At 49.0% G+C, this 27,830-nt stretch overlaps 1 protein-coding gene across 1 annotated transcript in view; it reads right to left on the bottom strand.

The window, feature by feature from the left end:
- Positions 1 to 8,185, bottom strand: part of MAN1C1 (mannosidase alpha class 1C member 1) — a 67,841-nt gene extending 59,656 nt beyond the window's left edge. The window contains exons 1-2 of the mRNA XM_074925877.1: positions 7,847 to 8,185; positions 6,060 to 7,068 (exon numbers count right to left, since the gene is read on the bottom strand). Of these exons, the coding sequence (XP_074781978.1) occupies positions 6,060 to 6,632 (573 nt within the window). The 5' untranslated portion in view covers positions 6,633 to 7,068; positions 7,847 to 8,185. The remainder of the gene's footprint in view (positions 1 to 6,059; positions 7,069 to 7,846) is intronic.
- Between the last annotated feature and the right edge of the window lie 19,645 nt (positions 8,186 to 27,830).

Below are 27,830 nucleotides of genomic sequence, written 5' to 3'. Positions count from 1 at the left end.
GACGTGACCCCTGCTCGGAGCATGGCCACGTTCAGTCCTGCTCCCCGCAGCTACGGGACGTGGTTACAGCATAACACCCCCCCCATCTTTATATTTGAGAACTTTCAAAGAGCTTATGTGGATTTACTGAAGTCATTCAGCAAGGTGCAGGTCCTTCTGCACAACGTTCCTCTGTGTGCGTGTGTCCTGGAAACTCATTTCACCACGTCCAGCACTCGGATTCAGTCATTATCTGTAATCTGCCTGGAGAGCTCCACGCTCCAATTTTGCTGTTGTGTGAACAGTGCATTGTCTTTAAGTGGCAGTTTACAAACTAGTCTCGCACCAAATTCAGTCGTTGTGGAACAAGTGCTTTCAGTGCTAGATTTCGTAGATAAGAACAAATGTCTTCAAATTGCACAGTGTTCCAAAATGCCCTCAGCTCCAGTAACATCAGTAATTGCGTGCACCAAGGTATCGCCGGCATCTCTAAGGCAAGCAGCACTGCAGCACGGATCACAGCATGTGAAAGATTTTCCGTACTCATGCATTATGCCTACAGAACAAATACATTTATAGTTGATTAACTGTATACCCTACCGCCAAAAGAGGCTGAGACAGGTTAGGCCTAAATTTTGTTTGCATGAATCCACCGGAGGCTAGTGAAGCAAAAAATACACTGTATGCACCATTTGTGGGATTTACAGTATAGTACCTTTTTCGCAGGTACAGTAAATAAATGCATGAGAAGCATGGAGCAAAGGAAAATTCCAGCAAGCCTGGAGCCAGCCAGTGCTTCAAACTGCATAGAAATTCTCTCATTGCAAAGATATTTCTACCTCAGAGAAAGAATTATGATCCGATCACAGTACACCTGACTGGTTTGAGATCATCACTCTTTTCTGTTATAGTAAGTATTTTACTGAGAACGGTTTTCTTGACCCCCGCTGCCCAAAGTCAGTCTGTTGGAAGACACTGGATTTATATTTGACCAGCACAAAGGGTTGAGATGTTTTCCACGGGTCTCGGGGAGAAAGATGTGCGTGGGGAGGTGCACTTCCACCTAGAACTGTGCGTGGTGCTACTCACGTACTGAAGCCGCTGACAGATTACATTATTTGCTTGTAGTACTGCTCATCCCCAGATTACAGAAAGAAAAGGCATTTTCTCCGAATGGAAGAATAGAAGTTGCACAGTGTAGGGAAAGGGAAATGCCTGGAATCTTTTTACTGCTGGCTTCAGAAATGAGATGGCTCAGGGACGTGATTCACAGCGTTGTACCAACAGGCTGATTGTAACTCACACTGAGAACTGTTTTAAGCCCTGCTCTCAGTAAACTGGGGATCACAGCCCAGCTCCCGGTGCTCGTGCACCCATACCCATGTAAAAAATCCCCGGAGAATCCCCACAGCTTGTCTCCGCCGAGGTGTGCGAGACGAAGCGAGCGTCTGACCAGACACTTCTCCCACCAGAGGTCAGGGCTGCGGCACAAATTCCGAAGGAGAAGACAGCAGCTCCCCCAGCTCTGCCCCGACACCCGGCTCTGTGCCGCTGCGGAGGGGATGGGGGGTCAGGACTGTCCAAACCACACCACGGGAACTCGGTAACCAACACCAAGTAACTTCCCGCAAAAGTTGAGCTCCTGGTAACATTCCTGTTTCTTGCCAATTATCTTCCAGTGACATGCTGTCAAGATCTTGGCGTTTAAAAGACTGTTCTACATTCGAAGGTGCCTGTTAATCTGCAGAGCGATGCCGGATAACCGCGTACACGGACTCTGATGGCCTTCCATCCCCTGGGCTCTGATTTTCAAAAGCAAATACATCTTTTTAGAGGACAGCAGACAGCAAGGGGAGGCAAATGAAGGTGGGGACAGGAAGAAAAGCCAGGATGAAGAGAACTGCACTGTAAAACAAATAGGCTTCAGTATTACTAATCCGGAGGAAATGAATGCATGTGTCAAACCCAAGGGTACAATCCCAGCAGAGGACTAAAAGCCTGCCTGAATTTGACATATTTCCTTATTTGAAAGGGACAAAGGACACTGTCAGGTTAAGGTATTAAGTATTCTCAGACATCAGGCAAGGAAACTTGCCTTTTGTACCCAAAGGGGAAAAGAAAAAACAGTAAATCTCTTTTACTGTTCACATTTTTCTCACATCTCATGACTGGAAGCAAGCGAGCTACTTTAATTTCACCGATGGGCGCTTTCTGGTCTAGCTGGTTACCAGGGTTGTCCTTAAGCACTGGATGGCATTAGTAGAGTTGGTATAAAAATACTTTAGAGAAATGCTGTTCTCTCTCCCCACCACTGCCCTACCTGCGAGACCCACAAAGCCGACACAGCTACAGTACAGCAAGCAGCAGTCTGTTTTGCTTCATCCATCATCAGCAAAACTGTCAGCTCAGCTCCAACAGCAAAATCTTTATTACTGGTTATGATGCAAAAGGCAGAAACCACACGGTCTGATTTTCCCAGATCTGAGGCCGAGTTTGCAGTAGCAGCAGTTGGAAGGGAAATCATTTTGACTTTTCACTGAGCCAATTTGATCTGGAAATTGTTGAGAGCAAATAAATACGGAATCCCACTGTGGTATTTCTGCAGTTACTTTCTGACTACAACCGCTTCTTTTTTTTTTTTTTTTTGAACATTAGTGATTAGTATTGGGCGCATGTAAAAAAATCAGCTATTCCCTGAAGCCACGCACGACTGATCAATTACAGAACTAATACGGTTTTTAGAGGTCAGTTTAAGGGATGAATAATCTCAGGCACTTTTAAGTTTCCCAACCTGCAGCATGGGGAGACTTTTATTTGGTTTTATTGCCGTTTTCTTCAAAAGGTCAGAGTGCCCACAGTACTCAGCTGCCCACAGTAACACACAGCAGTATATCCTAGGCAATTCTCCAGGTGACCAATGACCTTTTGCAGTAAGCAGTCCGTGCAATCCAGGTGCTCTCTTTCCTCCTTCTCAGGAAAACAACTGCTTATTGACTCTGGACTTGTCTTTAAGTCTCTAAGTCGAACCCAAGAAGTCTGCCACTTTGCTAAGTTACCCACCAGTGCAAAGCAGCACACCTGCATGCACGTCAGCTCAGCTCACTGCAGCACTTACTCCTTTTAACAGATTTCTATGTGCCATTTCAACTCGCTTGCTCCTTTCTGTGCTACTAGGAAACATGGCATTCAAAGCACACAAATCAGTGAGGTAAATATACCCCCAGCCAGGCTCCTTCATCTGCAAACAGCTCCAGTGCCCCTAGCACTGCTCAGAGCTTTCCCCAAACAGCAGTAAAGCAGGAGACACCACAGGGGTGGGTTTCACACTCTGGACAACACTTATCTTTAAAGCAGAAAAAGTCTAGCAGGACGCTTTCCACATGTAACAGCCAAGAAACTAATGACACACCCTCTTCTTTGGCTGAAGCATCAAGCAGCTTAGAGACTGGGTGGGAAAGAGCAGACGCCTGCTTGGAATCCTGTTCAGATTGAAGGGTCCTGCGTGAAAATAAAAAGCTCCACGTCTCTAGGTTGGGCATCAGCCCTAGTCTTTGATCATGCACCAGTTCTTTCTCCTGGCTTTCATCTAGGCTCTGGCAGACGGAGGGGAAAAAAAAAATACCAACAAATCCCATCCATATCCATCCACCCTGTTCTATAGGTGCTGACCTGTAAGAATGGGCTGAGGGGGGAGGGGACCAACAACAAAACTTTAAGTACCAGAACAGTTTGGAACACATTTTAACAAATTACAGGGCTTAAAACACTGGAAGAAGGAGAGAAAAACTACTTGCTACTGCACACAGCACCTTAAAACATCCAGCAAACCCACTACCTGCCTCTGCTGGCATCTCTCACATCACATGAAGAGTATTTGCTAACCCAAATGCAGTATCATGACTTGATTTATTTCTTCCTTGCAATTTTTTTTTTATTTTTTTACCCATCTGTTTCTTTTTATACAGCATTTGTCTTCTAACCTCTCTTGGTTTGTTTTCTTCATGTCTTTTTGATTCGCAAAAAAAAGGACACACCTTATCTCTCCCACAAGCTGCACCACCATCCCTTGTTCTGCACGTTCAGTCTCATATCTCAGCACCATATTTGTTTCTCTCTCTTTCTGAATAAATAGAAGTGCAGGCACTTTTAAGGAATAAGGGCTCTGTTTGAAGAGTAATTAGCTGTCAGCATAAAACTAGTATTTATGGATTCTCATCCTTGAAAAATCTAACTCTGCTACCCGGCACTGATTACGGCTGTTATAAACAGATGGGGCTGAATCCATACAACTTGAAATAATCCTGTATTTAAAAAATAATTAACTACAAATAAAGAACTGAATTCCACTGGCTTTCATAAATTAGATTTCCAATTTGATTTGTTTGTACAGACTGGAAGCTGGGTTATTCATGGGTATGTTGTGCTACCCTAGCATACCTTGGAAGTGGGAGTCTGAGGCATATTCAAGCACACACTCCGCAACTCCAACTGCACGAGAGGGCCAGGTACTGGAATGTTCTGAACACCCTGAAGCTGATATGCGGAGTGAAAGGATGGCTCAATCACGCCTGGGATCATAAAGAAACCCAGCACCCCTCTGTGTGTTGTGTCTGGTTGTCTGGCAGAGAAGTCAGAATCTTACCAGCGGTGCAGCCTTTGTTTTAATGACTGACAGAGATATCAGGAGGGCAGCTTTAAAAAACTGCTTTTGAAATGCAGGTTACAGCGGATGAAAGCCCTCGGTGTGTTACTCCGACCTCCTTCTCTGTTCAACCTGGGGCAGCATCTTTGCTGAATGCCTACACCTCTGTGAGAGAACAAACCCAGGAAATTTATACTCCGCTTAATTAAATCTGTGCATTTTACTTATTGGCACTTCTTACTAGACCAAAATTCACTCCAAGTTGGTTATCCATCATAGCAAAAGATACGACAAACACAATCGAATACTACACAGAATCTATAGCTCTTGGTTAACTAGGTCACAGATTGCTCTGCAACATTTGCGAGGCTGCCAGGCTTTTTACGCACAAGCTGTGGGCACCAGGCCAAACTCTCCCTTCCGTTACACCCCGGTAACCCACCGATGAGGTGGCCCGGGTGCGGTGGGGTCTAACTGAGGGCAGCCTTCAAGTTGCTGTTAGTGGGTAACAAGTCCTGAGCCAACTCCATCCCGAGTAAGCGACAAAACGATTCACAGGGCCAGCCAGCCTCACGCCTCCTCCCCGACTTCTGCGAGGGCACATCCCGTCCCCCCATCCCCGTGGACCAGCACAAGTTTCATCATCTACCAGTTTTTGTGTCACGCAGCCAGGTTTACGCCGATACACCAGGAGGGAGCCTCTTGCACAACTGCAGACACCTCTGGCCAAGCAAGTTTGGGGTTTTTTTAATCCTAATAATCAAGCTGAAATTTCCCTTTGCATAATTTCAGCTCTTTAATTTCTCGTCACACCCTATCAGGCTGCCCTGACATTTCCTCTCCGGTGAGAGGAAGCATGTGCACCTGCACGCTCTGCATGCGCAGTGCCACGCTGCAGGACACCCCCACGGAAAAAGACACCCCTCTAATTCCTGTCACCCTCCTTGGGAAAAGGAGGGAGAAAGGAGCACAAGGGGCCTGTGTGGGAAATGGGGGCAAGGCTGGGGAAGTAGCGGGTGTGTGAGAAGAGTGGGGGCAACGAGGAGAGGCCGAGGCCGTGAGGGGAGGTGAGGGATGAGGGGTGACAAAGCAGTGAGGGGAGGACATGACTGCTGGGGCTGACTTGGGGAGGGGGGGGCAGGACACGACACTGCCATGGGGGGAGCCAAGGGCTGACTGAGGGTAGGACATGGCCGTGAGGGCTGAACTGAGAGCTGAGGGGGGACATGGCTGTGAGGGGGGGACATGGCTGTGAGGGGGGGACATGGCTGTGAGGGGAGCTGGGGCTGAAGGGGGCCCATGGCCGTGAGGGGAGCCAAGGGCTGACTGGGGGGGAACATGGATGCGAGGGGGGGAAATGGCTGTGAGGGGGGGACACGGCCGTGAGGGGAGCCGAGGGGGGACGCGGCCGTGCGGGGAGGGCGACGCGGGGTCTCACCTCTTTAATCTTCATCCTGCGGGCGCGGGTCTCGGGGTCCTCGCCCTGCCGCCTCCCCCGCACCGGGTGGCGGAGGCTCCGGCGGAACCGCTCGTAGTCGAAGCGGAACGGAGCTCGCGTCTCCCGGGCCGGGGGAGCGCCGGTGGCGGGCTGGGCTCGCCGCTCGCCGCCCTGCACCTGCTGCCGGGAGCCCGGCGCGGTGTGGGCCGGCGGGCCGGCCATGCGGGCGGCGGTGCGGAGCTTCTCCCGGAGCCGGCGCGGGGCGGCGGGGCTGGCGTGGCGGGGCTCGGCGGCGGCGGGGGGGCTGCGGGGCAGGTCGGTGTCGCGGGTGGAGGAGGAGGAGGCGGAGGAGGAGGAGGCGGAGGAAGAAGAGGAGGAGGAGGCGGAGGCGGTGGCCCGGCGGGGCAGGAAGAGGCGCTTGAAGCGGGAGGAATCGGGCAGGAGGAAGAGGGCCCCGAAGCACAGCGTGAGCAGGCCCGAGAGGAAGAGCAGAAACAGGAACTTCTGCGGCAGCCGCAGCCCCAGCGCCGCCGGCCAGCCCGGCATCCCCGGCAGCTTCCGCAGCAGCACCATGGGGCACCGGATCGCGGCGGCCGGGCGGGCTCCGCCGCCACCCCCGGGGGACGCCGCTGGCTTCTGCGGCGAAGCGCTCTGGGATGTCCCCCCGCACCACCGGCTGGAGCGGGCGCCTTCACCGGGGACCGCCGGCGGGTGACACGTGGATGGCTCCGGACCGGGCTACGCCGCGGGGCGCCGCCGCTGCCCGGGGTCCTGGCCCGAGAGGCTCGCAGGGCGCGGAGCGGCGGTTCAGAGTCCCCCCTTCCAGCATGAAGGCGGCGGCGAGCGCATCCCGCCGGAGCCGGGCGGCGGAGCGGCTGGGCTGGGCAGCTCCCGGTGTCAGTCCCCCTGCAGGCTCCCCGCCGGACGGCTGCTGTCGGGCGGCTCAGGGAGCGGTGCCGAGGAGGCGCGATCCTTTCGCTCTAGGCGGTGGGTTCATGCTGCAGCATTTCTGTGAAGCGGGAGGGGGGGGGACAGAAGAGCGCGTTCATTCAACACCAAGAAGGATGCAGCCGGCGTTATAAGCCTTTGTCCCGGCGGCTCTGCCGCCTCCCCAGCCGCGTCCCTCCCCCGGCTCCAGCCACACTAGTTCGTTTTCCCTCTCTCCGGACTTGCCATCAACTCTCTAGTCTGTGAGCAGCCCTCAGCTCTGAACCATCCCCTACAGCTCCGGGCTGCTGGGCTCCTCCGGCGGGGCAGCCCTTGGGGCTAAGAGGAGGACCCGCGCCCTGACGAGGAGCGAGGAAAACCCCCGGGAAGGGGCAGGGTGCGCAGGGACAGGGAGCAGCCAGCCAGCCAGGGACGAGGCTGCTCCACTCCTCACCAGGCTGCCAGGAGCTGCCTTCGCCCGCAGAGGGCTGGAGACGCCGGGGTGCAAACAAGCCATGCGGAAAGCTCGGCTAGGGGTAAGTTTCTTGAGGGAAAAAAAAAAAAAAATCTACGGATTTTGTTTCTGTTAAATAGATCCCGGCAAATTCCCCCTTTCTCCCAAACCTCTGCTTCGCTATTAGTTATTCATCACCCCCCACACACCAATTCCCTCCTTGCGTGCGCTGGAAGAAACAAGAGTTCAACTTTCCGACCACGACAAAAAGCAGGACACGTTTTCAGGACCTACCTAGAAGCCCCAAATCACCCCTACTCCTACGGGTAGGAACGGCGCTGCCCCCCCAGCACGCCGTCAAACCCGCGGGGCAGACGCTTTCCTATCCCCAGCCCGGTTTACTCACCCCTCTGACAAATCCAAGCCACCTCTGGGTCCTACAGTGAGTAAAATCTTCTCAATCCTGCCCGCGCATCTCAAAAGCGAGAACACCCCTCGCTGCTGTCAGCGCTCACGAGTGCCCGTTAAATTAAGAGGAAGAGGCTGCCTGCCTGCCGGGCTCTCCGGGGAGCAGCGCCTCTCTCCCGCCCGCCCAAGCATCCAGGAGGGAAGTACCTAACTACACCGAGATACTCAGAGGCCTCTGGTTTTCCACCTCCTCCCCGCCGAAGGGGACCCGCCGGGCTGCGCTGCCCGGTGCCCGCACAGGCAGTCCGCCCGCACCGCCCGCCTCCACCGCCGCTCACTGCGACAGCGCGGCGAGCCCCGCCCACCGCCCCGCCCACCGCCCCGCCCCTCCCGCCAACGGTCACTCGGGGGTGGAGGCGGGGGCGCCGCCAGCCAATCAGCAGATCAGGCTCTGCCCGCCGTGACGCTCGCCCCCAGGGCCGCGCTCCGCCCCTCACTCGCTATTGGCTAGCTAGCGGAGCCTGGCCTCGCTCATTGGCGCTTCCAAACGCCAGGAAAGCCGGGAGACCCGCCCGCTTGTTTACCACAGTTGCCCGGCTCCAGCCGGAGGAGCGCCTGGCCCCGCCCCTTTCCCCCAGTCGGCCCTTCCATTGGCTGCGGGGGATGCCCCGTCCCCGCTGCGATTGGCCGAGGGGTGTGCAGCTCCTTTAAAGAGGGGCTGAGGGCGCAGGGCGGGCTCAGGAGCTGTGAGGGCTCGGCCGGGGCCGCGGGGCCCGCGCCTCGCTCCTGGGGAGGGTGCTGGAGGGGCGGCTTTTCCCGCGCAGCACCCATAGCCCGTCCGGCGTGTGCCGGAGGGGTGATGTGGCCCGGAGGGCCTGCCGGGCGCTGCCTGACACGAGGAGGGGAGTGGGAACCTCCGGCATGGCTTGGGAACCGCCTTTCTACACCCAAACCCGCCCTTTCTGGGGCTGATGAGCTCACAGTCAACCGCTGTGAAGCACGTCTGAAACCAAAATACTGAAATCCTCATCACCCACCTTAGCCTTCAGTGCACCGTGCAAGCGCTAGCCAAATCTGAGTCACCCTGGGAGGTAATACTGTATCAGAGGTGAAAATGGTGAACCAAAGCGTTTCTGCTCATAAATGTTAGGGGAACACCCCCCCCCCCCCCAAATCTGCAGAATGAGCAACGGAAGAGGAAAAAAAGGCACCGCCCAAAACTGAAGGCATCTGAAATGGCTCAGCAACAGAGCTGGGTGGGTGGAGGAGGTCACCAGATGTGGCTTTTTGGGTGCTGTGTGTGTGAGATAGAGGAGGCCGCTTACAGGAAAGGGTAAACTGCAGCCACCCAAGTACTGATGTGACTAAACTTGGAAAAGCTAAAAGAGAACATTTTGTAGGCTGGAAAGGAGTTGGAGCTGCAAGGAAAGAAATCATCTGCTGTTTGCATCTTCCTGCACTCAGTGTGCTCCTTCTTCATAAACAACTAACACTGCAGGAAAGAAATACCTGATCTGATTGCTGGGTCTAGCGGATGCACGCTGCAGGGCTTCACATTTTGAACTGTTCAGCCGAGAATCCGTTATATTGTCATTTTCCTATGAAAAGTGCTTTAAGTAATATAAAGCAGGTGGCAGAGCAGCTCTGGGAGCAGAATTCAGGAACTGTTACAGACCCAGCTATGCCCAAGGTCAGTGATCACCCTGCCTTACCCTTCCTTACACCTCCACAACTGCTGCAGGGTTTCATCCAGTCAAAATAAAACCGAAAAGTAAGCCTTGTGCTTTTAGCTGCCTGGTGGCTGCCCAGTGGACCTTGAACGCAACCACCCTCAAAGGCAAATTTGCATCTTGATTATTTCATTTTGAAATGTGTCCTTTGAACCATCCCCTGAGGTTTGCAGGCAGGACCAGTTCAGCCTGAGCAAGAGGAAGATGTGGGCACCATTCCTCAGCCACCACGTACGGTTTCCTCCGGAGCAGCTGCTCGAGGAGCTCTCTGCACAGCTGCTCTCCCTTCCCTGCCCCGTAGCTGCACCACGAGGGACAGGGGAGTAGATTTGGCTGCTCCGTTTTGGCAGGTCGCACAGGAGCCTCGCTGAGCACAGCAGATGCTCCACAGGCTTCTTGGAGCCCAGGGGAGCTGCTTGCAAAGGATGATTTGGTTTTGCTTCTTTGCACGCCTTCGCAGGGCAGCTCGGGAGAAGGGGGAGAAACCTGAAAGCCAGCTGCTGGTGACATTATTTTGAGCGCTAATGCAGTTGGGAGAGCTTTTACTGCTGTCGTGCCTTGTGCATTCATCAGCGGTCCCCCAAGGACCAGCACCAGCAAGAGTCCATCGCTCCACGGGCTTCCATTACCCCTTCTTCCACCACCTAACACCCTGCCTCGGCCTCAGACTGAATGGAAATAATCCTTCACCCTCCTCAGATCTCCTCTTCCCTGGGGAGACCTCGAGCAGCAGGCTGAATTTTGTCTGAACCTCATAAAAAACACCCCAAAACCAATCAAACCCCCAACAAACCAAAACCCTTCGCTATTGCAGTGGTGGTCCCTTGATCTCTTATAGATGGCCCCAGGACCGAGCAGGTTAGATAGCTCTGCTGGCTGAGAGGATTTGGGGGCATCAAGGGAGATAATAAAATCGACAGCTGAGAACAAACCAGAGGGATAATAAAATAGACAGTTCTGAACAAACCAAAAGGCTCTGCCTAGCTCTTCATTTTATACAGCAGTGATATAAAAGTTGAAGGCTTATCTTTTAATTAGGTTAAATTAAGAAATCTTTTTGTTTTGCTTTGTGTTTAGCATAACATTGTCTTGAAGGTAAATGCTTAGAAATTAAAGGTTTTCTAAATTAGGTTAAATTAAGATATCCTTCTTCTTAAAGAAGACAAACCATTGTCTTCAAGGTAAATGTTTAATTACATTTTTAAAACAATTTAGTCTGTGTAATAATAAGACAGAGAACCCAGTCTCTGTGTATGACTGCAGTTCCAGACATAAGCCAAATAAATTGAGAAATGGGTGTTGAAGGAGTTATGAGGCAAAGTGTAATTACTAGAAGGATGGGGGTCCTGCTGCATTATGATTCTTGTTTTTAGCAGGACTGGAAGAAATAATTTTGAGAAAATTACCTTTTTTTTATGGCCAGAAGAAAAACAGAATTTAATATGTACCTTTCTGTGAGGAACAAAACTACAGAGTGATAGATAATACTCAAGGCAAAAGAGTTTGGCAAGATAATTATGCTCAAGCCTCCAGCCTATCTGTTAAAGTAAGCTTGATTTTTTTTTTTTCCCCCTCTCACTGTAGAAAATGCTCCCATTCTGGCTGCAGGAGTGGTGGGATGTCTCTCTTGTGCTGGAATAGCACTCCAGCCCTTAGCCAAAAAGCCCTCTCTGACTCTCAGAACCACTCAAACCTGTGATTTTTAGGCATCACAGCAATGGAAGGATAAAGCAGGCAGATGGAAGAAAGTCTCTGTATTACTGGCAGACAGTTTGAGTCAACATAGTTGGTTTTGAAAAAAAAAAAAAAAAAAGAAAAAAAAAAAGAAATCCAACTCAACCACCCATCCTTGTTTCATCGAAGTGGAAAGGGATAGTACATTTAAATGCATCCTTAAAACAGGGCAGCCTCAGCATGTAAACCAGACACCTAAACTTTGTTGATAGCTACTACAAAGTATAGATAGTGACAACAAAACCTGGTGAAATTGCCAGCTTTAAAGAGGAAGGAATCCTTTACCTCTAGAAGAACAAGCACGGCAGTTGACAGAACAAGGTGCCATCTTTCGGCAGGTAGTTAAAAGATTTCTGACACTTTACCGTGGTGTGGAGCCTAATTTGTTGCTCAGCTTTCTGAAGCCTGATCTTAGGAGCTGCCTAGTGCCCCGCTGGGAACGGAGGGCTCATGCTGTGTGGGATAGCTGCTGGCTCTTCCCACCCTGGGCTCTTACTCACGCGTGGCCTAGCGGGGACGTTGCGGGGAGGACGAAGCTGCTGAGCCATCCTCCCCCTCCACGCAGCCCCAAAGCTGCTTTTCCTCACCTGCGAGTAGCCAGGTCTAATAATGTCTATTTAAAGGCTTAGATGTGTGTAGGCTGTCAAGCCCACTGCAACTACCCTCATTTTATCTGCTTGCGATCAGATAAGGGGAGATCCATCCATTTAAACTGGCTGATACATTATGCAAACAACAGCCCTAAACTTTCTCCAAGTAGGGCTCATCTACACGCAGTGAGAATGAACAAAACAATCCCTGATGGCCTGTAATGACTCAGGACAGAAGAAATCCGTCTGATATTGATTATTTTAAGGTTTTAGAAATACAAGCAAAGGACACGAGGCTCCTGAGAAGCCTAGATAATTAGGAACTTTGTTATCTGTTACGTGGAAGTGGATTGCAGTTTCACAGTGTGTTTTAACCTAGGAGAGTTTGCTGTTGCCTTGTGTTACTTAAGGAACAAAGCGTGGAAAGCATGATTGCTTGTTAGATTAGACCATGTGCTGATGGATTACTGGCATTGTTTTGGTAGGAGGTGTTCTAATAAAACACCTGAAAGGCTAAATTGTAATAATAATGTTGCCATGGCAATGTCACCTAGACAGAGTGGATATATAGCCCAGATGACTTCAGCCAACAGAGTAAGTTCCCTCCAGCCATAGCCTGGAGTACCAATCTACACACGGTGCGAGAAAATTAATGTATAAAGTAGGTAATAAAGGTGTATAAAGACATGTTTAAGACATGGCTCTTTGGAGCAGCCTCCTCCCTCCTCCAAATGATCCCATCAGCATCTATTGACCATCTCGTGCTGCCAAGGAAGAGGTTTGCGGGCTGTAAGTTATAAGAACAGATAAGCTAGTAGCGGATTTTGCCCTGATTTCATTCAGTTTGTGCCTCGCAGGCATACGGTTTTCATGTGATAATTTTCACGTGCTAAACCTGTAAAGCAAGGGGCTACCAAGCCCTCTCATCTCTTTGCCAGCCAAGAGTGAATGGCTGATGCAGAGAAGGCAGCTCCCTCACCCTGGCTGTGAAGCTGTTGTAATGCTTGTAGCAGCTCCAGCCAAATCCAACACACAGAAAACAGCATATCTAGCCCCCCAACCTCTGAATTGGGACGCATCATCATGCACTGATCTGCAGGCTTGACTGCTTTGCTTTTAACTCCACACTCCTACATACGTGATATTAATTATCTGAATTAAGACTCACATTCAGGGATGCACGGAAGCCTTGCTGAGAATTCAAATGGCATTTCTCTGCTAGCAGGGGAGAGACATTTGTACAAGGTAAAACACACCACCACCTCAGGTTTTCTAAGAAAAAGGAAAAAAGCCATTCACATCCGAGATAACAGTCCATCCTATGTCTCTTAAACTGGAACTGGGTAGGAATGAGCTTTCACAAGAGGAGGAGTCTTTCTTAATTATGGTAAAGGTCTACGTCTCAACAATCTTACCTCTTCAGTGCCAGGGAAAATACAAACCAAGAAGAAAAATAGTGCAAAAAGCAGAAACATAGCATGAGGTGCACAGAGGAAAAAGCAGAAACAGTTCTAGTTTATTACATTCTTGTAACACCAGGTGACTAATACAGCAGGCTGCACGAGCTTTTCTTCATTAAAATCGGCATCATCAGAATTACTGTATTCCATTTTCCCCTACTTAAGTAAGATAAGGGCCACAAGAATGTAATGAATTTGCTGTTGTGAATGTGGAGCAACATCCTATTTTAGATGGCTTCAGAAATGAGATCCCAAGTGGAAAACATCTAAGAATAATTTTCAGAAAAAGAGTTGACTTGTCAGAAAATGCAGTTCAGGCTAACCAGAACTGCGGAAAAATCAGCTATGAACTTTGCTGGTAGTTTCGTCTAAGAAAAGCGAAACAAAAATCAGTTTTCAACGAACAAAAGCGTTAAGAAAACCCAAGAATCTTAAACCAAGCTTAAATATTTGGTTTGGGTCAAAAAAGTATCTGAAGTCAAGCCAAAAAGCAGTTTGTATAAAATGTGGTAGTCCCGATGGCATCCTGGGGAATGAATTACCTCTGTCTGTAGCAGTTCTTTATTTCAAGTTGTTTTGAGCAGGAAGATCTTTCCTCCTTTTCAGGTAAAATCTGGCTGTTCAAAGTTTCCTAACAAGTCTGCAGTCACCTGACCTGTTTGGAAAGAAACCAGGAGGTGACAATCTCATTTTACGTTGGTGGGGACTGAGCACAGCTCAAAAAAATGTGCCAGGGGACCCTATTTGACAAAACCCAGGAATTTTCCAGCCAGAGACGGAGCCAACCAGAAGGATGCCTTTGGAAACTGCCAGGCTTCTTAGTAGTCACTAAAAACTGGCATAGTTGTTAAAGGAAAATAATCTCCCAAAGGGTGAATTTTCATTTATTTGACAGCCATCTGTGCAGCCCATCGTCAGTCTTGAATCCAGAGACGTCCTCATGTGTCTGCAGCAGTCTCTGCTTTCCCCCAGATGTGATAATCTCTGCTCTCCTTGAAGGGTTGGGTTAGGTTTGCTCTGAGAACGTTGAAACAGATGCATATTTCACAAAAATCTTCTATCATCATATAAATATATCCTCCTGCTGCTGCTTTGTAAGAGTGGATTTCAAGGCAAGCCAGGAAATAATGACCAACATCTTCAAATGCTGGGAAGATTAATCATCATGTGGGAGCATGGGAGGAAAAGCCTTTCTGTTCATCCTATTCATTGTCCACAGACTAGGAAAAAAAAAAAAAAAAAATAATTCTTTTGCTTCTGCTCTGTGTTTTAGCCAAAGATGAAACACAGTCATACATTTTCATTACCTGCCTCCAGAGCTCTTACGGTTTATGTCAGCCCCACAAGCAACGGTCTGCTTTGGACCCGCTGCCTGAACTGTCACTTCTGTTAATAGTTATGCCACGGGGTTAGTGGTTTCAGCAGGGCTTCAGCAGTTTTTCAGCTCTGGTGCTGAGTCTGAAGAGGATCGTGCCCAGAGGGGATAGTTTTAGATGAGGATTAGTATGTGAATTCTTCTGGGCTAATAGATAAGTGCTCCAATAATTTAGGACAGTGATCTCCAACTTGTGGTTAGCAGACCCTTGGGGTTAATACACTGCTCTGCAGCAATCTATAAAAAAATATTGGGGAAAAAAACAAGTTCCTATAAACCATATGGAAATCTACACACAGGACATTTGCTTTTAGGAGACCACGAGACTAAAACCCACCAGTTTATGGAGGCTGCAAAGAATCTTATCAAAATAGCTGTTAAAAGACAAGCAGTCTTGTGAGTTTTTTTCAGCAAGTGATAACAGTATAAGAAACCTTTGGGTCAGATTATTAACTAGAATTATTAGACTTAATTGCAAGTGATAACTCCATGAGCCATGGAGGCCCTCTGGCCATTTGTCTACAGATAGGATAAGTTACTGTCCAACACTGCTGCCTCTAGGTTGGATTTCATCTGACACTGTTTAGGAAGTCCTTGATAAACTCATTGGAACAAACCTTCAACCCCTCTCGATTATTTTCCTGCGCTCCTAAAGTGATGTAGAGACCCTGAATCTGCTGCAGAGACACTCCCCTGCACTTGGTAAATGAAAAGCCTGCGCCATTACAGAGCAAGCACCTTCCTAAGGCAAACAGATCCATCTTAGAGAGGAAAAAATATTTTCCTACTTCCCTTGGTGCCAAGCTCATTTCCCTTAAACTTTAATGCTTTTGAACTAGGCCGTTATGAGTCAGGCCAAGAGAAATAAAGACACCTTGGAGCATTTGAATGGGATAACATAAATATTTCCATTATAGGGAAAAAGAAGCACTTCCAAAGAGTTAAAAGTCAGTTAAACTATGTGCTGCAATGAAAATTCCAGCTTATAGCACTATATATTGGCCATCCTCAGGTGACCACTAAGGTTCTGTTAAAATCATTTGTCAACTGTACGGTAACTTACGCTGGAGGGTAAAGTAGGTCAGTAGATGCCCTTTGGGCAATTATATTAAGATTAATACACAGGTTCTGGAGTATTTTATTGGTACTACTCGGATGTTACCAGCCTCCTGCTGTAGTGATCTGAAGCTGCCAGGTTATTGATTGGGATAAATGCCTCATGTGTTTTGCATGGATCCTGGTGCCTGGCAGGTGAAGTCCCTCCCCAGAGACTTTCAAGGTAAGCAGAATTTAAACCTCTTTCAGAGAGGTCAATAGTGCGTAGAAGAAAAAAAAAAAAAAAAAAAAAAGAAAATAAAAGATAAGGTTAATGGGGCAGATGTTCCAGCAGCTAAATATATTTCTATTCCCTGTAGAGAGGAGTAAAAGTTGTTGAAGCGCTTTGCTATGCATTGCTTTGCCAAATTATAGAATTACCCTTTTCCCTATGCAGACATTAACCAATACAGGAAAATAGACACTGTGGAGTTGACGTTTCCAGAGTGGGAGTTCCTGTGTCAGATCATTAGTATCCAGACAAGAAATACGAGTTAAGATTTTAAATGATCATGGCAAGTCATAAGATAAAGCTATAAAAGAAGAAGAATCTGCAATTTGTGGACATGCTGGTGTTACAGTCCTATTTTGCAGGTTGTTTTTTTTTTCTTCCCCTGAAGGCAGGATTGTCGCTCTTTTTTTAAAAATTGACTTTTCCCCTGAGTGCCAATATCTCCCTGTAAGACCAAATCCACCTCAGACGGTTGCTTGCTATTTGCTGTTCCCTGCACCATGGTAAACACTGCAAGACGGAGAGGACTCAGTGTAACCCAGAATAATTTTTAAGTCACCTTCAGGGTGAGGTTCATCTGTCCCAACCTGAGAAACAGGTCACTCCTAACACTGCTCAGTGAATCACTGTCTACACTATATTTATCCGGGAGCCTGGGGAGGTCTGCACCAAACCGTCAACATTTTGCTGGTGTAAGTGAAAAGAGCTGTCCCATCGAACTCCTGGCATACGCAAAGCAAAACGCAGCCCCGACAGACACAGCTTGTAGATGCCTCATCATCCCACATCGGCACTGGAGAGGCAACTGCACTCCACTGACAGAGGAGCTCCCTTTCCCAGTATCAGCCGTTCCTGACTATGGGGCTTTACTGGTGGGAGTGTGCCAGCAAAGCCTGTGCCGTAGGAAGGACCCTGCTGTGTGCTGGGGGGGAGAGAGCGGGGTTTGATCCTCCAGGCTGCTACTGACTTCAGAAATGTCCTCTTCAGTTGCCTTTCCATTTTTCCTGGGTCAGTACAAAAGAAAAGAATTTTACGGTGCTGAAGCCCTATGAAACAGGAAAATTCTTCTTACCTGATGTCTTTGGGTGGTACCAGCCCAGACTCACCATCCCATTCTTCTCCATCTGTTACCCAAGAGATCCCATGGAACGACAAATCTCCTACTTTGTCCCATAGATCCAATTATATTTCAGGAGACGTTTGCCTTTCCTTTTCCTACCTTAAACTTGCACATAGGGCAATGCCTAATCCACACAAAAGATCAAGAAAAATCTTCCTTGGATCCTCATCCAGGCTAAACAGATCCTCTTCAAAGACTCTAACGAAGCTTGTATAGGTTGGTGCTTTCTCCCTCTCCCAACAGATACGTCTGTGTGAGCGAGCGTGCTCACACTGCAGCCAGTGCCCAAAAGAGGGGGAAAAAAAAGCAGTTGTATTTCTGTGCCTCAAGCTGTTGTATATTAGCACGCATTTTTAAATACAGGTCTCCTATGGGCTGCACCAGGCATGCACGCTGCATACAGATTAGAAAGGCTCTGACCAGGTGGCCAGGCTGTAAAATAGAAAATGAGAACTGGAGAAAAGAACAAATATGGGATTATTAAAATACCTGCCAGGTATAAGAAGTGCAAGGGAGGGGGGAAATCAAGTACTTATGTGCGAAGGAAGAAGTAAGGAAAGGAACGTTTTAGGGCAGTGTCCTCCAGTCCTGGCTTCAGAAAGGAAAGAAACCCCAAAGATTTTGTGGCCAGGACGTGAAATGCGTGACCTGTGGGGACAAAGTGTCCTCTAGCCTGGCTGGTGGGTTTCTCGCAGGGACCTGCAATACCAACAGTCTTCACCCTGCTCATCTCCTCCCAGGTTTTGTGGCTCTTTGAAGCCAGAGACACTCAGGACAGGCTAAGCTTCCTTGGAACACAACTCCACGACTCTCAACGCCGTATGGGATACGGAGTTAATCACAGCCGGTGCTGAGGCCACGTACTTTCAGGTGCCTTCGTAGGAGTAGCTGGCGCTGTGGGGAGGTTGCAATTGCTCATTTTCCAGCTGGTTGGTAGGGGAAAAGCCGTGTCACCTACACTGATCTTGGAAGGCTGTTGCTTCGAGTCTGCTTCAATTTGTCAGGTGGTTTTTCCAGCCATCACTCTGACACGAGCCACTGAGTCTGCGATGGCCCTCAAGGGCAGCCCGTGGGCTGTGCGGCGCGGAGGAGGGCACACGTACACCCCGTGTGCTGCGACTCCTCACCTGCAGGGTTGGAGGAGCAGCATCACCTCAAATCAGGGCCAGGAAGGAGCCTGCAGAACCCAGGGAAGCCTGCGTGTACTTGCCAAAGGCAAACTCAGCCTTTAATGCTTTGTTAACGGCCAACTTCCAAAGCCTTTTCCCCTTTTCCTCCCTCCACTTGCTCAGGGCTCTTCCCATTTCAGCCTAGAAAATCCTCCCAGCACTGGCATCAGAAGCTCTGAGGGTAAGAGAGGAGGAACTTCAGCCCTCAAATAGCCGTTGCTGAGAGCTGTCCTGGAGACAGGAGGAATAATCTAGGAGAGGTGATCAAATGGTTGGCTGCAGAACTCCGCTTCACACGGAAAGGGCTCACCCCTTGAGCTAGTTGTCCACCTTCTTGCTCTTTGAAAGGACTTTCACACCTGGTGGGTCAAACTTTTGAGGAGAGGGAATACAGTATTGTATCAGGGCTGGAAAGGTCTTTCAGATATAGGAAGTTCTTGTCTTTTTTTGTCTTTTTTTTTTTTTTTTTAAATAAATAATTTTGAAGACTGTGCATGGTTTTAAAGAGATCCGGTAACTCACGTGGAAGTTTGGAGTTCAGCACAGATGTTACTGACATCTTTGAACCATGTGTTTTTGTATAAAATCAGACTAGATGCTGATAATGGTTTCCCCTGGCTTTGCAATCTATTGCACTATTCTCACCACACAGCCAGAAACCACCTTTCCAGATACTGCATTATGTTAGCGCTTCAGCACCTTCCTGAAACGGCCTTAGTAGGTCCTAAACCAGATAAAGCCCGAGCTCATCGGGGTAGCCAGCATTTAAAGGAGGCTTTAACTCTCCCTGCTTTGAACGTTGCAGCCACAGCAAGAGGCAGGTTAGGATTAGGCTCACCTTGCTCCAGAATGAACGTTTCCCAGGTTCTAGCCACATCTCCCAGCTCCATCACTCCTGGCCCAGCATGTGGTTCATACCGAGGGTTTGAGAGCGAGTTAATCACTGGGAAGAGACTGATTCAACGACATTTCACTGAAGCTGGCAGGAGCAGCATAAGGGGAGAAGTGTTGGCAATACAGGGGCAGGACCACACCTGCACTCCCTCCCAGTGAAATGAGGAGATCAACTCGCAGCCATCAGACCCAGATCTGCTGATGAGGGATCAGAGAGGGGATGATGAGTGGCATCACATTGCCAGCCAGGCTGCAGGGGTGACGTGAGGACATACGAGGGACCTCCAGGGTGGAAGTGTCTGTTCCCTGCTCTCAGAGAAGTCACCTCACAGACTCTCCTTTGTTATCACAAAGCGACCAGCCGTTCCACAGGCATCCCATAAATCACAGCTTGTTGCAGAACGCATGGGTGGGCGCCCTCAGAAGCGCTGCAGGGCTCTGGGCCAGCGCGGAGCCGGTATCACGCGGCCGTGGCACTCACGGGCAGCAGCATCCCGAGCTCCCCCCAGGCTTTTGGTTAGCCAGATGAAACCCAAACGCCTTATCTCCTGAATTTTGCTCTGAGGTAGCAATACTTTTAAACTTGTTTGCAGCTGTCTCTCTCATCTGCTGCTGCTGCGTCAGGTAGGAAATAAAGAGCTGTAATTTTGAGCTCAGCAGTATTGCACCTCCTTATGCAATCTGGTTAACGAGCCGAGGGAACACTCGTAACTGAGATGATCTGCTCCAGCCTGTGCTGGCTCTGGCTTACCCCAGCCTCAAGAGATTGCGTTCTCGTTTTGAAGACATAAAAAGCAGAACTGGAAAGGCACATAAGCATCAAGGGCAGGGGGGAAGCACCTATGAAATACAACCAGCACACTAGCCAAGTTTCTCCTGTCATAGTTGTAAAATGACTTGTGTGCTCGTACCTGTCTGAAGCCCTTCAATAACTTCACCAGAAGCTTTTCCCATTCTCTCATCACATTCCAGGCTTGAGTCAGGTCAGCTAGATACATAAAAGGGAGACCACAAAGGAGCAAGTAATCCAGATACTGACAGTCTTCCCCCAGAATTTAGTCTTGACTCATACAACACCAGCCATCTGCTGGATCACAGCGTTTTAACCAACGTGAAAAAAAAAGGTCCACCTTCTTGTCACCCTTAAAAGCAAAGGTCTTGCCCTCCCAGCACTGACTCTTTCCAGACACAATCCATCACATTTTGCTGATTATCTCTGACCCACTGCCCAGCCCCAAAACACTTACGAATGCACCAAAGTCTCAAACACAAATGTCGAGGATCAAATCCAACCCAATTTAAGAAGCAAATCCCAAGCAGAGCAGCACAGCCACATCTCTCTGCCCACAGACATGCCACTGGATGACAAATACTCCCAATTACCTGGGGCTGTGGCTTTTGGGATTTATTTAATTACTCCAAGAGGCAAGAAGGTGGGTTCAGGGAAACTGTGAGTCAAAGAGCTCCACCTACGGATTAGGGAAACCTTCCTGCTAGACCTGATGCTGCGCAGCTGGGAGGGAGGTGAGGCCGGGAACAGCAGCTTTAACTCGCGGCCTCGTATCAAAGGTCAATGCCCAGCATTTCTGTATGATCTTGTGTGCTCAACACAGAGTAAATATTTCTGACTCCAGCTGGACCCATGGCTTTAATAATGCTATGCAAGAGTGAACTGGATTGTCTTCTGGCTCATGCATCAACCACAAAATTATAGGTTTCTGTTATAGACTCTTTATTAAAAGGTGACTTCACCAGAGCCATAAAGAAGGTGATTTTCAAATGCGAGCCGGATCTGCAGGTCCGACAGATTTTTTGCATCATTCTCAGTCCTCTTTAACCACCCACCTTCTCTCACTCTGACTTTTTATAAACTTGCATGTGAAAACAACTTGATCTGAATGTCCCTGACAGACGATACACCTGGTTCCTGTAATAGCGTTTGCCTCCATCACCCCTGATGACAACCAGAGTTAAAAACCTCCAAGTTCTCTCCTTGGACCCCCCTGTCTTTTTCCATGGATGTGGAGCTTCCCCGAACCTTCCTTCCAAACAAATCCAATCAGCCAGAAAACTCCAACACATTTTCTTGGTTTTTAATATTTTTACTTTGGGCTGGCCTCGGTGAACCACAAGCACTTGTCTGCACATCAGCACTTATTCTACAAAGGTTAAGTGATTAGTAATATTTTATATTTTTAAAGATTGCCTTGTTCCACTGTAATTTGCATGTTCTGCTCTGCAAATACATCCTCCTTGAATTGTAGCCACCTCTGGGGGAAAATGCAGGAAATGATGGCCCAGGAATGTACCAAACGGCAATGGGAAACAAAGGACGTTTAAAAAGCAAATCTTTGCTATTACTGAACATGATAAGATCTCAGATACATACAGCCTTGGTTTAAGATCTTGTTACTATGTACAAGTACATTTATTAAGCTTTTGTTCTTAACCTGAGCTTTCTAAGAGAGCCTGTAAACATGGTTTACTACCATAATTTCAGTTATAACATAATAATACATGAGCTTAGAGGAAGGCTATCGGCTGCTGCTCTTTTAGATATAAAATCTTTCTGGCTGAGCAATTTCATCCTACTATTGATCCAGATGATGCATATGATTCCTATAATTGAGATTGGAGAGAAAAAAAAAAAAAAGTCTATTTCTTCCAGTATGTTTGTTTCCTACATTTGACAGCTCTGTGCTTGGGTATCGGCAGGGCTTTTTTCATGATTAAGGTGAAGGAATTTTTCAAGAGTGAAAAGCTATAACCTCTTCAGACCACAAGTCACTGAAGAGGATCAGATATAGGGGTGGTGGCTGAAAAAATGTCTGGGTATTTTCCTACCGATCGCCTTTTAAACATCGAGCAGTGGCTGAAGTTGTTTTCTGGGGATGACAACTAGGAATTTTGAAAGGATAAAGTATAAAGCTGACTCCAGCTTGTAATCTAACAAGCAAGTTCTTGATGCTGTGGGCTCAGTGGGTTTCCCTTTCCCCTTCCCTCCCACTTTCCCCTGATTCAAGACAGAATTTACATCAGCTGAACTCGGTGGATATTCTCTGGTTTCACACGGGATAACCAGGAGGCACAGGCTCGGGTGAGAAAGCCCCATATGAAGTAAGGATTGCAAGAGCAAGCCTGAAACCCTCCCTCTCTGGGTGATGAAGTATGCTGGTAGTTATTAGGTTTAGATCTTTCTGTAGGCAGCATACGGATGGAGAAAGTGCTGTGTATACAGTTGTTTATTTGCAAAAAAGGTAAAAAAAAATTCTATTAAAATCCTGCACCTCTGGGACTGTCTTTGAAAGGCATGTGATGTGACTCTAGGAGAGAAGTGATCAGCCTGTAATAATTTAGATGTTCCTGTTGCTATGGATACTTTCTTTTTTTTTTTTTTTTTTTTTTAAAGTGAAGCATACCATTATAATTTAAATTTCCAGTAACAAAAAAGGTAGCATATTAAAAGTAATAAAAAATGCCAGAGACATAACTGTTTTATTCTTTACTGTCAGTTTTACTTGTGCTGTGACAGTATATAGAAGTGATAAAATTGCCACATCTGAGGAGATTTAGTACTTTTACACATTTTATTACATTAATTAGACCCGGGGCTGATACGTATGAGCGTGTGATACAGGCAATAGCCAAGTGACAGGCCTGGTGCTGGGATGTCACATTAAAATTCATGCCGCCAAGCAGGGAAAGGAGGAGAGTTGTAGCTAAAACAAGACCTGACAAGCAACAAGTTGGGGGGCTGTTACGGCAAGATTTGGGTAGGGAGATAGAAACACAAAGGTACAAGCCAAAGAACTCCCTGCAAAGAATCATCACTGAGGCTTTTAAGCAAAAACTTTGCCTGGAGTGGTGTTACCATCCATGGGATTATTAACAGCCGAGACAGGAACTGCTGCTGTGGTTTGCAGCGTGTCGGGAAAACTCTTGCATGGAGGCTGGAGCTTCTTCTGGGTAAGAAATTGCTGACAGCAATGGCTGGAAAGGTGAAAAAAACCCTTGGCAGGAGAAAGTGAGTGATCTGGAGCAGAGTTTGCGGAGTAGCCGATTTGAAAGGAAGGGAAGAAAAATTCCCTGGGCATCACGCTGTCTGCCTGGAGAGATGATAGCTCGGTGTTGCCCCAGGCATGTGTTTGCTTCTGTTTGCCTGAAACTACAATGGCAAAAGTTTGGGGCAAACGAGGTGCCTGGGCAATAAATTGAAAGCCAAGGAAGGCAGCAGGGGTTTTGGTATCTAAATACTGGTTTTCTCCTATCATGATTCAAAAGACATGTCAGGGAAGAGAAGGCAAGAGAATTACCCTCTCATACCTCAGCCTGAAGTGGTTGGCTGTTTTATTTCAGCTGTGACCAGTAACGTTGTTCCTACCCTGCTACCTCGGCCAGGACAGGAGTCTTGGCCTGAGACTGTGGGCTTTAAAGCCAAGCTTTTTAAATCCGTACTTTTTCCCCCTTGCTTATCTCTTCCAAGCTGCAAGGAGCAGCTGGGTGAGTGATAAATCACAGGAGTCAGCAGGGATTTTCAAGCCAAAACTTGACGGGGTTGATGTTTCACAACCTGCCTCTCCTGATATTCGCTTTTACAGGGAGAGGAGCGACCCCGTGGCCCTGACGTGGGAGAAGTGACGTTGGTGATAATCACGCCTGGCTCCTGGAAGGAAAAGTGAAGAGGAGGGCTGGAAGGTGGCACGGTCCCTGCCTGCGAGCACAGCCGGCACCGCTTTCCCCAACGCTCCCACGCTGGGTTTGCTGGCACGACCCGGCTCCTGCGACTCCCAACAGCTTCCAAAGAGCCCGCCCGACCGCGCTACGGGGAATAAGGAATGAGCACTCAATTGCAAAGCTGCATCTCTGCTCACAGCCAAGGCCGACAGCTTTCCAGCAGGTTAATGCCCCGGGAGATGCTTGGCGCTGCCAAAGGTGAGCAGTGCCAGCCGGGTGCTGGGTGAGATGGAGAGCCCTGGGCTCCGGGTCCCTGCTCCGAGGCGCCTGGCTGGAGGCCAGCACCGGCTGCTGGCGGCACGTGGCCCCGATAGCAAAGGGCTAATCCGCTTTCTGGGCAGAGCAGAGGGTCCCTCTGGCTCTGCTGGCCAAGAGAGCCGCCACGCTGGGAGCTGCTGCAGAGCTGGGAACGAGAAGCAATCGCTGCTGCTCAGCAAAGCAAAGCAAAGCCCAGCAAAGAAGGGACTAACTGTGTGTCTGGCGTGAAAGGCTGGTGGCAGTAAATTAACCAGCACTTGGTCAGTCACTAATTACCTTCTCCTTGCACGTTCACTGCACAACTGCCTCCGATCTTCCTGCGCTTCCTACATCTGGCTCCAGCTCTCTGGCCCCTTTTCGACTCCCATCTCTGAAGACTTCCTCTTCCTGCAGCTTTTAATGACTTGACATCCCTTCTTTTTGTAAAGCCAATATTTCTTCGTTGAGCCAAGAACTAGCTGGAGATGTTTGCTTTTAGCAGGGAAGAAAAATAACCACCAACCCCCAGCAACCCCCAACGCTCTTTCCCATTATCCTTCCCCTGGGCATTAGAGGAGAGGTGCTAAATAAATGAAGTAATGCAATATTAAGACTCCCTCTGTCATAAGCAGTATCCACTCGCTCCTGATAAATTGCTTGCACTCAGATGCTGCCTTGCTGCTAAAAGGACTTTCAAGCCAAGGGCTGACAGCAAAGGCCCCGCTCACTCGGGTCTCGTTTGCGCCGGGTAATTTCATCAGCTTCTGGCCCTGCGGCTGCTGGTGTGGGCTCCTGGGTCCCCTCCGTGCTGCAGATGGGGGAAACTTCAGGGTCTTGCCAAGCCCACGTTGCATCTTGCTCAGTTCCCAGTGTCCGATGGGGCTTGTGCTGCCTCCACAGAAGGAGCCGCTCCAGGAGATTTTATTGTGCAACAGAGCAGGGGCACAACACGGAGACCATCAACCCCAAGTTACCACCGACTTGATGAATTGAGGCACCACGTTTCAGGGAAAGATGAACCAGAGGCTCAGCAAGATTTCCTCTGAAGGGGGGCATAAAAAACTTTTTGACAAGTTTATGGATTTTTGGCACTGAAATTACAGCTTTTCCAGGAAGAAGTACTTTCACGCACAGAAGGGATTTGGCAGAATAACCCCACAGCCCTCGTGGTTCGTGCGGACCAAGGGTGGCTGCGCCGGCACGCGGCTCAGCAGCTCCCTGTGATGGAAACTTTGACAAAAGCCATTTGCTAACGCTGCGTTGCTGCTCTGGGCTAATGCTGCAGTAGCGTCTCCTGCCATTAAATGCTGCAAACCCTGGAAGAAGTTCAAAAGCAGAGGCAGAGACACACTTGCAAAATACCCTTTCAGCTCTGGTTGCTGACCCGTGGCGAGCTCCTCTTGAGCAAGCCCCTGCCCCGGGTCCCAGCAAGGCTGGCGGTGAGGCTTTCAGCAAACATCGCCTTTGCCTGGTGTTTTTTTCTGGTTCAGCTCCCCTTGGCTTCAACAGGGATGAATCTCATCGGGGTCTGGCAGTTTGTTGTTGCCGTTGCAGACAGCCGTCACGCAACGTTGACACGTTAGAGTGGAGAAGAGCAGTGTTCAACCAACACCCCCCGCTCCATTCCCACCCGGTTTCCCCTCCATCCTGAGCCAAAATGCATTTGTGCTTCTCCACAAGGATGGTTATTTCTTCTTGCTTCAGAGCACAGAAAGCCTTGCAGAGCAGCCCACAGCTCCTGGCACCCTGGGGCTGGCTATAAAAAACATAATACAGCATTCAGGTGTTCAGATGAAATGTTGCTCTCTTTATTTGTACTTTAAAAAAGAATGATCTGGGTAATGCCAGCCTTACAGCTCTCACTCAAGCTTGGCACGAATTTACAGACTCTCTCGGTGCTCCAAGGAGAGAAGTTCAGAGCTCAATAGCTGCTGACCTGCCCGCCGTCGTCCTTAACAGCTCAGCACTTCCCTGAGTCAGTTTGTAACCTCAGAGCTGGATTTGGCCTTGACTCACCTAACAACTGACCAGCGCTCGAGAGCACTCATTGAATAGAGAAGGAGCAGCAACGCTTGATAAACTTAACGTCTGCGTGCAAACCCAGCCTGTAGCTCAGCAGCAACAAGCTGGGTTTGTTGTTGCAGTTTTGGGGGATCCATTAAATGAGTTTAACGAGTAACCACACCAGCAGTTCAAGAAATTAGCTCTGAACCACGTGGCTTGCACTAGCTGCAGGTTTTGTTTCTTTAGTGATTTTGTGGTTTTTTCTTAGGTGATTTTGAGAGGGAGATTGAAGACAGGCTCTGCGTAGCTTCCTCGCCCACGCTGGCTACCATCTGTAGGATGGATGGAGTCGTTACATCCTATATACACCCCGTGCCAAGGCAGGGTGACAGACCAGCATTTCACAGCACTGCCACAGCCCACGCCACCACCTCTGCTGCTGCGGCTGCTCCAAGGGAGGAAAACGGGCAGCAGAGTTGCTCCACATGCCCCCCGGAGAAACGTGGGTTTGGGGGTGAGCAGAGCCACAGCTCCCCCAGCTCACGGTAAATGCTGCAGCCCCCCAAGCAGGCAGCTGCCTTTTCGTGGCAAAGCCGTGTCGCACCACGGTGTGCCCCTTCCTCCCTCCCTCCCTCCCGAGCTCGCAGCCATCGCAGGTGAAGGAAACAGATGCTGAAAGTTTCTTAACTGGCACTTAAAAAAGGTCACATCAAAACTGAAAGATCAATTTGTTCCTCAGAATCACCATCAGTTATGCATGAAGGCGCAGACTGCTGGTACTCAGTACTCATAATCTGGGACGTCTCCCCACACTGGAACAGGCAATTTAAACAGAAAAATGAACTTTTATTGCTTTTTTTTTTTTGGTTAGTCTAACGCTATAGGAACAGAGGCATCTCTGCAAAGCCCCTTTGCTCTGCCCACAGCCCAGCTCCAACACTGCGAAGGGAGCGTGGCGGTACACGCAGGTTTAATCTTTTTGCCAGCATCCCCAGATGAATTTCTCTGTGTGCTTCCCAGCCGATTAGCCGGTGGCTGTGGGAGCCCAATTGCTCCACGCTCGCAGGCAGCAAAGGCAGGAATTGCAGGGAGAAGCTGAGCACACAGGGCTGTGCTGGGGTCTCCAGGCTGTTTTTAAAAAGCAGCTGTACAAATTAAACACACACGCACCCCCCCCAAGGGAGAAGCACTTTTCGCAGTGACTCAAAAACTCTTATCAATTAAGAGATTTGGGGTTTTGATGTTACCAGCACCACATTTATCTGCAGAAGAGCCCAAAGCACCAACCTTTGTCTTCTCATCTGTTGTCACACCCTTACCCGGATGGCAATCCAGTGACACAGGGGCTCAGGCAGGGACAGATTTACTCACGGCCACATCCAGTCCCGTGTTTCCTGGAGGCAGCACCATGGACTAGTGTCTAACTGCAGCCAACTTCTCACCTGGGCGGCCCTGGAAACAGACTTCAACAGACAGAAACCTCCCGTGGATGCTTCCAATCTTACTGCTATGCATCAAGGGAGATGGAGAATTCAACCAGTTAGAAACACAAAGGCTTCTACACATTGAAAGAACCACGGGAAAAATAAAGTCACCCAGCACGGAGAC

Source organism: Athene noctua, chromosome 24 (assembly GCF_965140245.1).
Source record: "Athene noctua chromosome 24, bAthNoc1.hap1.1, whole genome shotgun sequence".
Lineage (NCBI taxonomy): Eukaryota > Metazoa > Chordata > Aves > Strigiformes > Strigidae > Athene > Athene noctua.
Note: the sequence above shows the minus strand (reverse complement) of the source record. Positions and strands in the feature narration are given on the sequence as shown.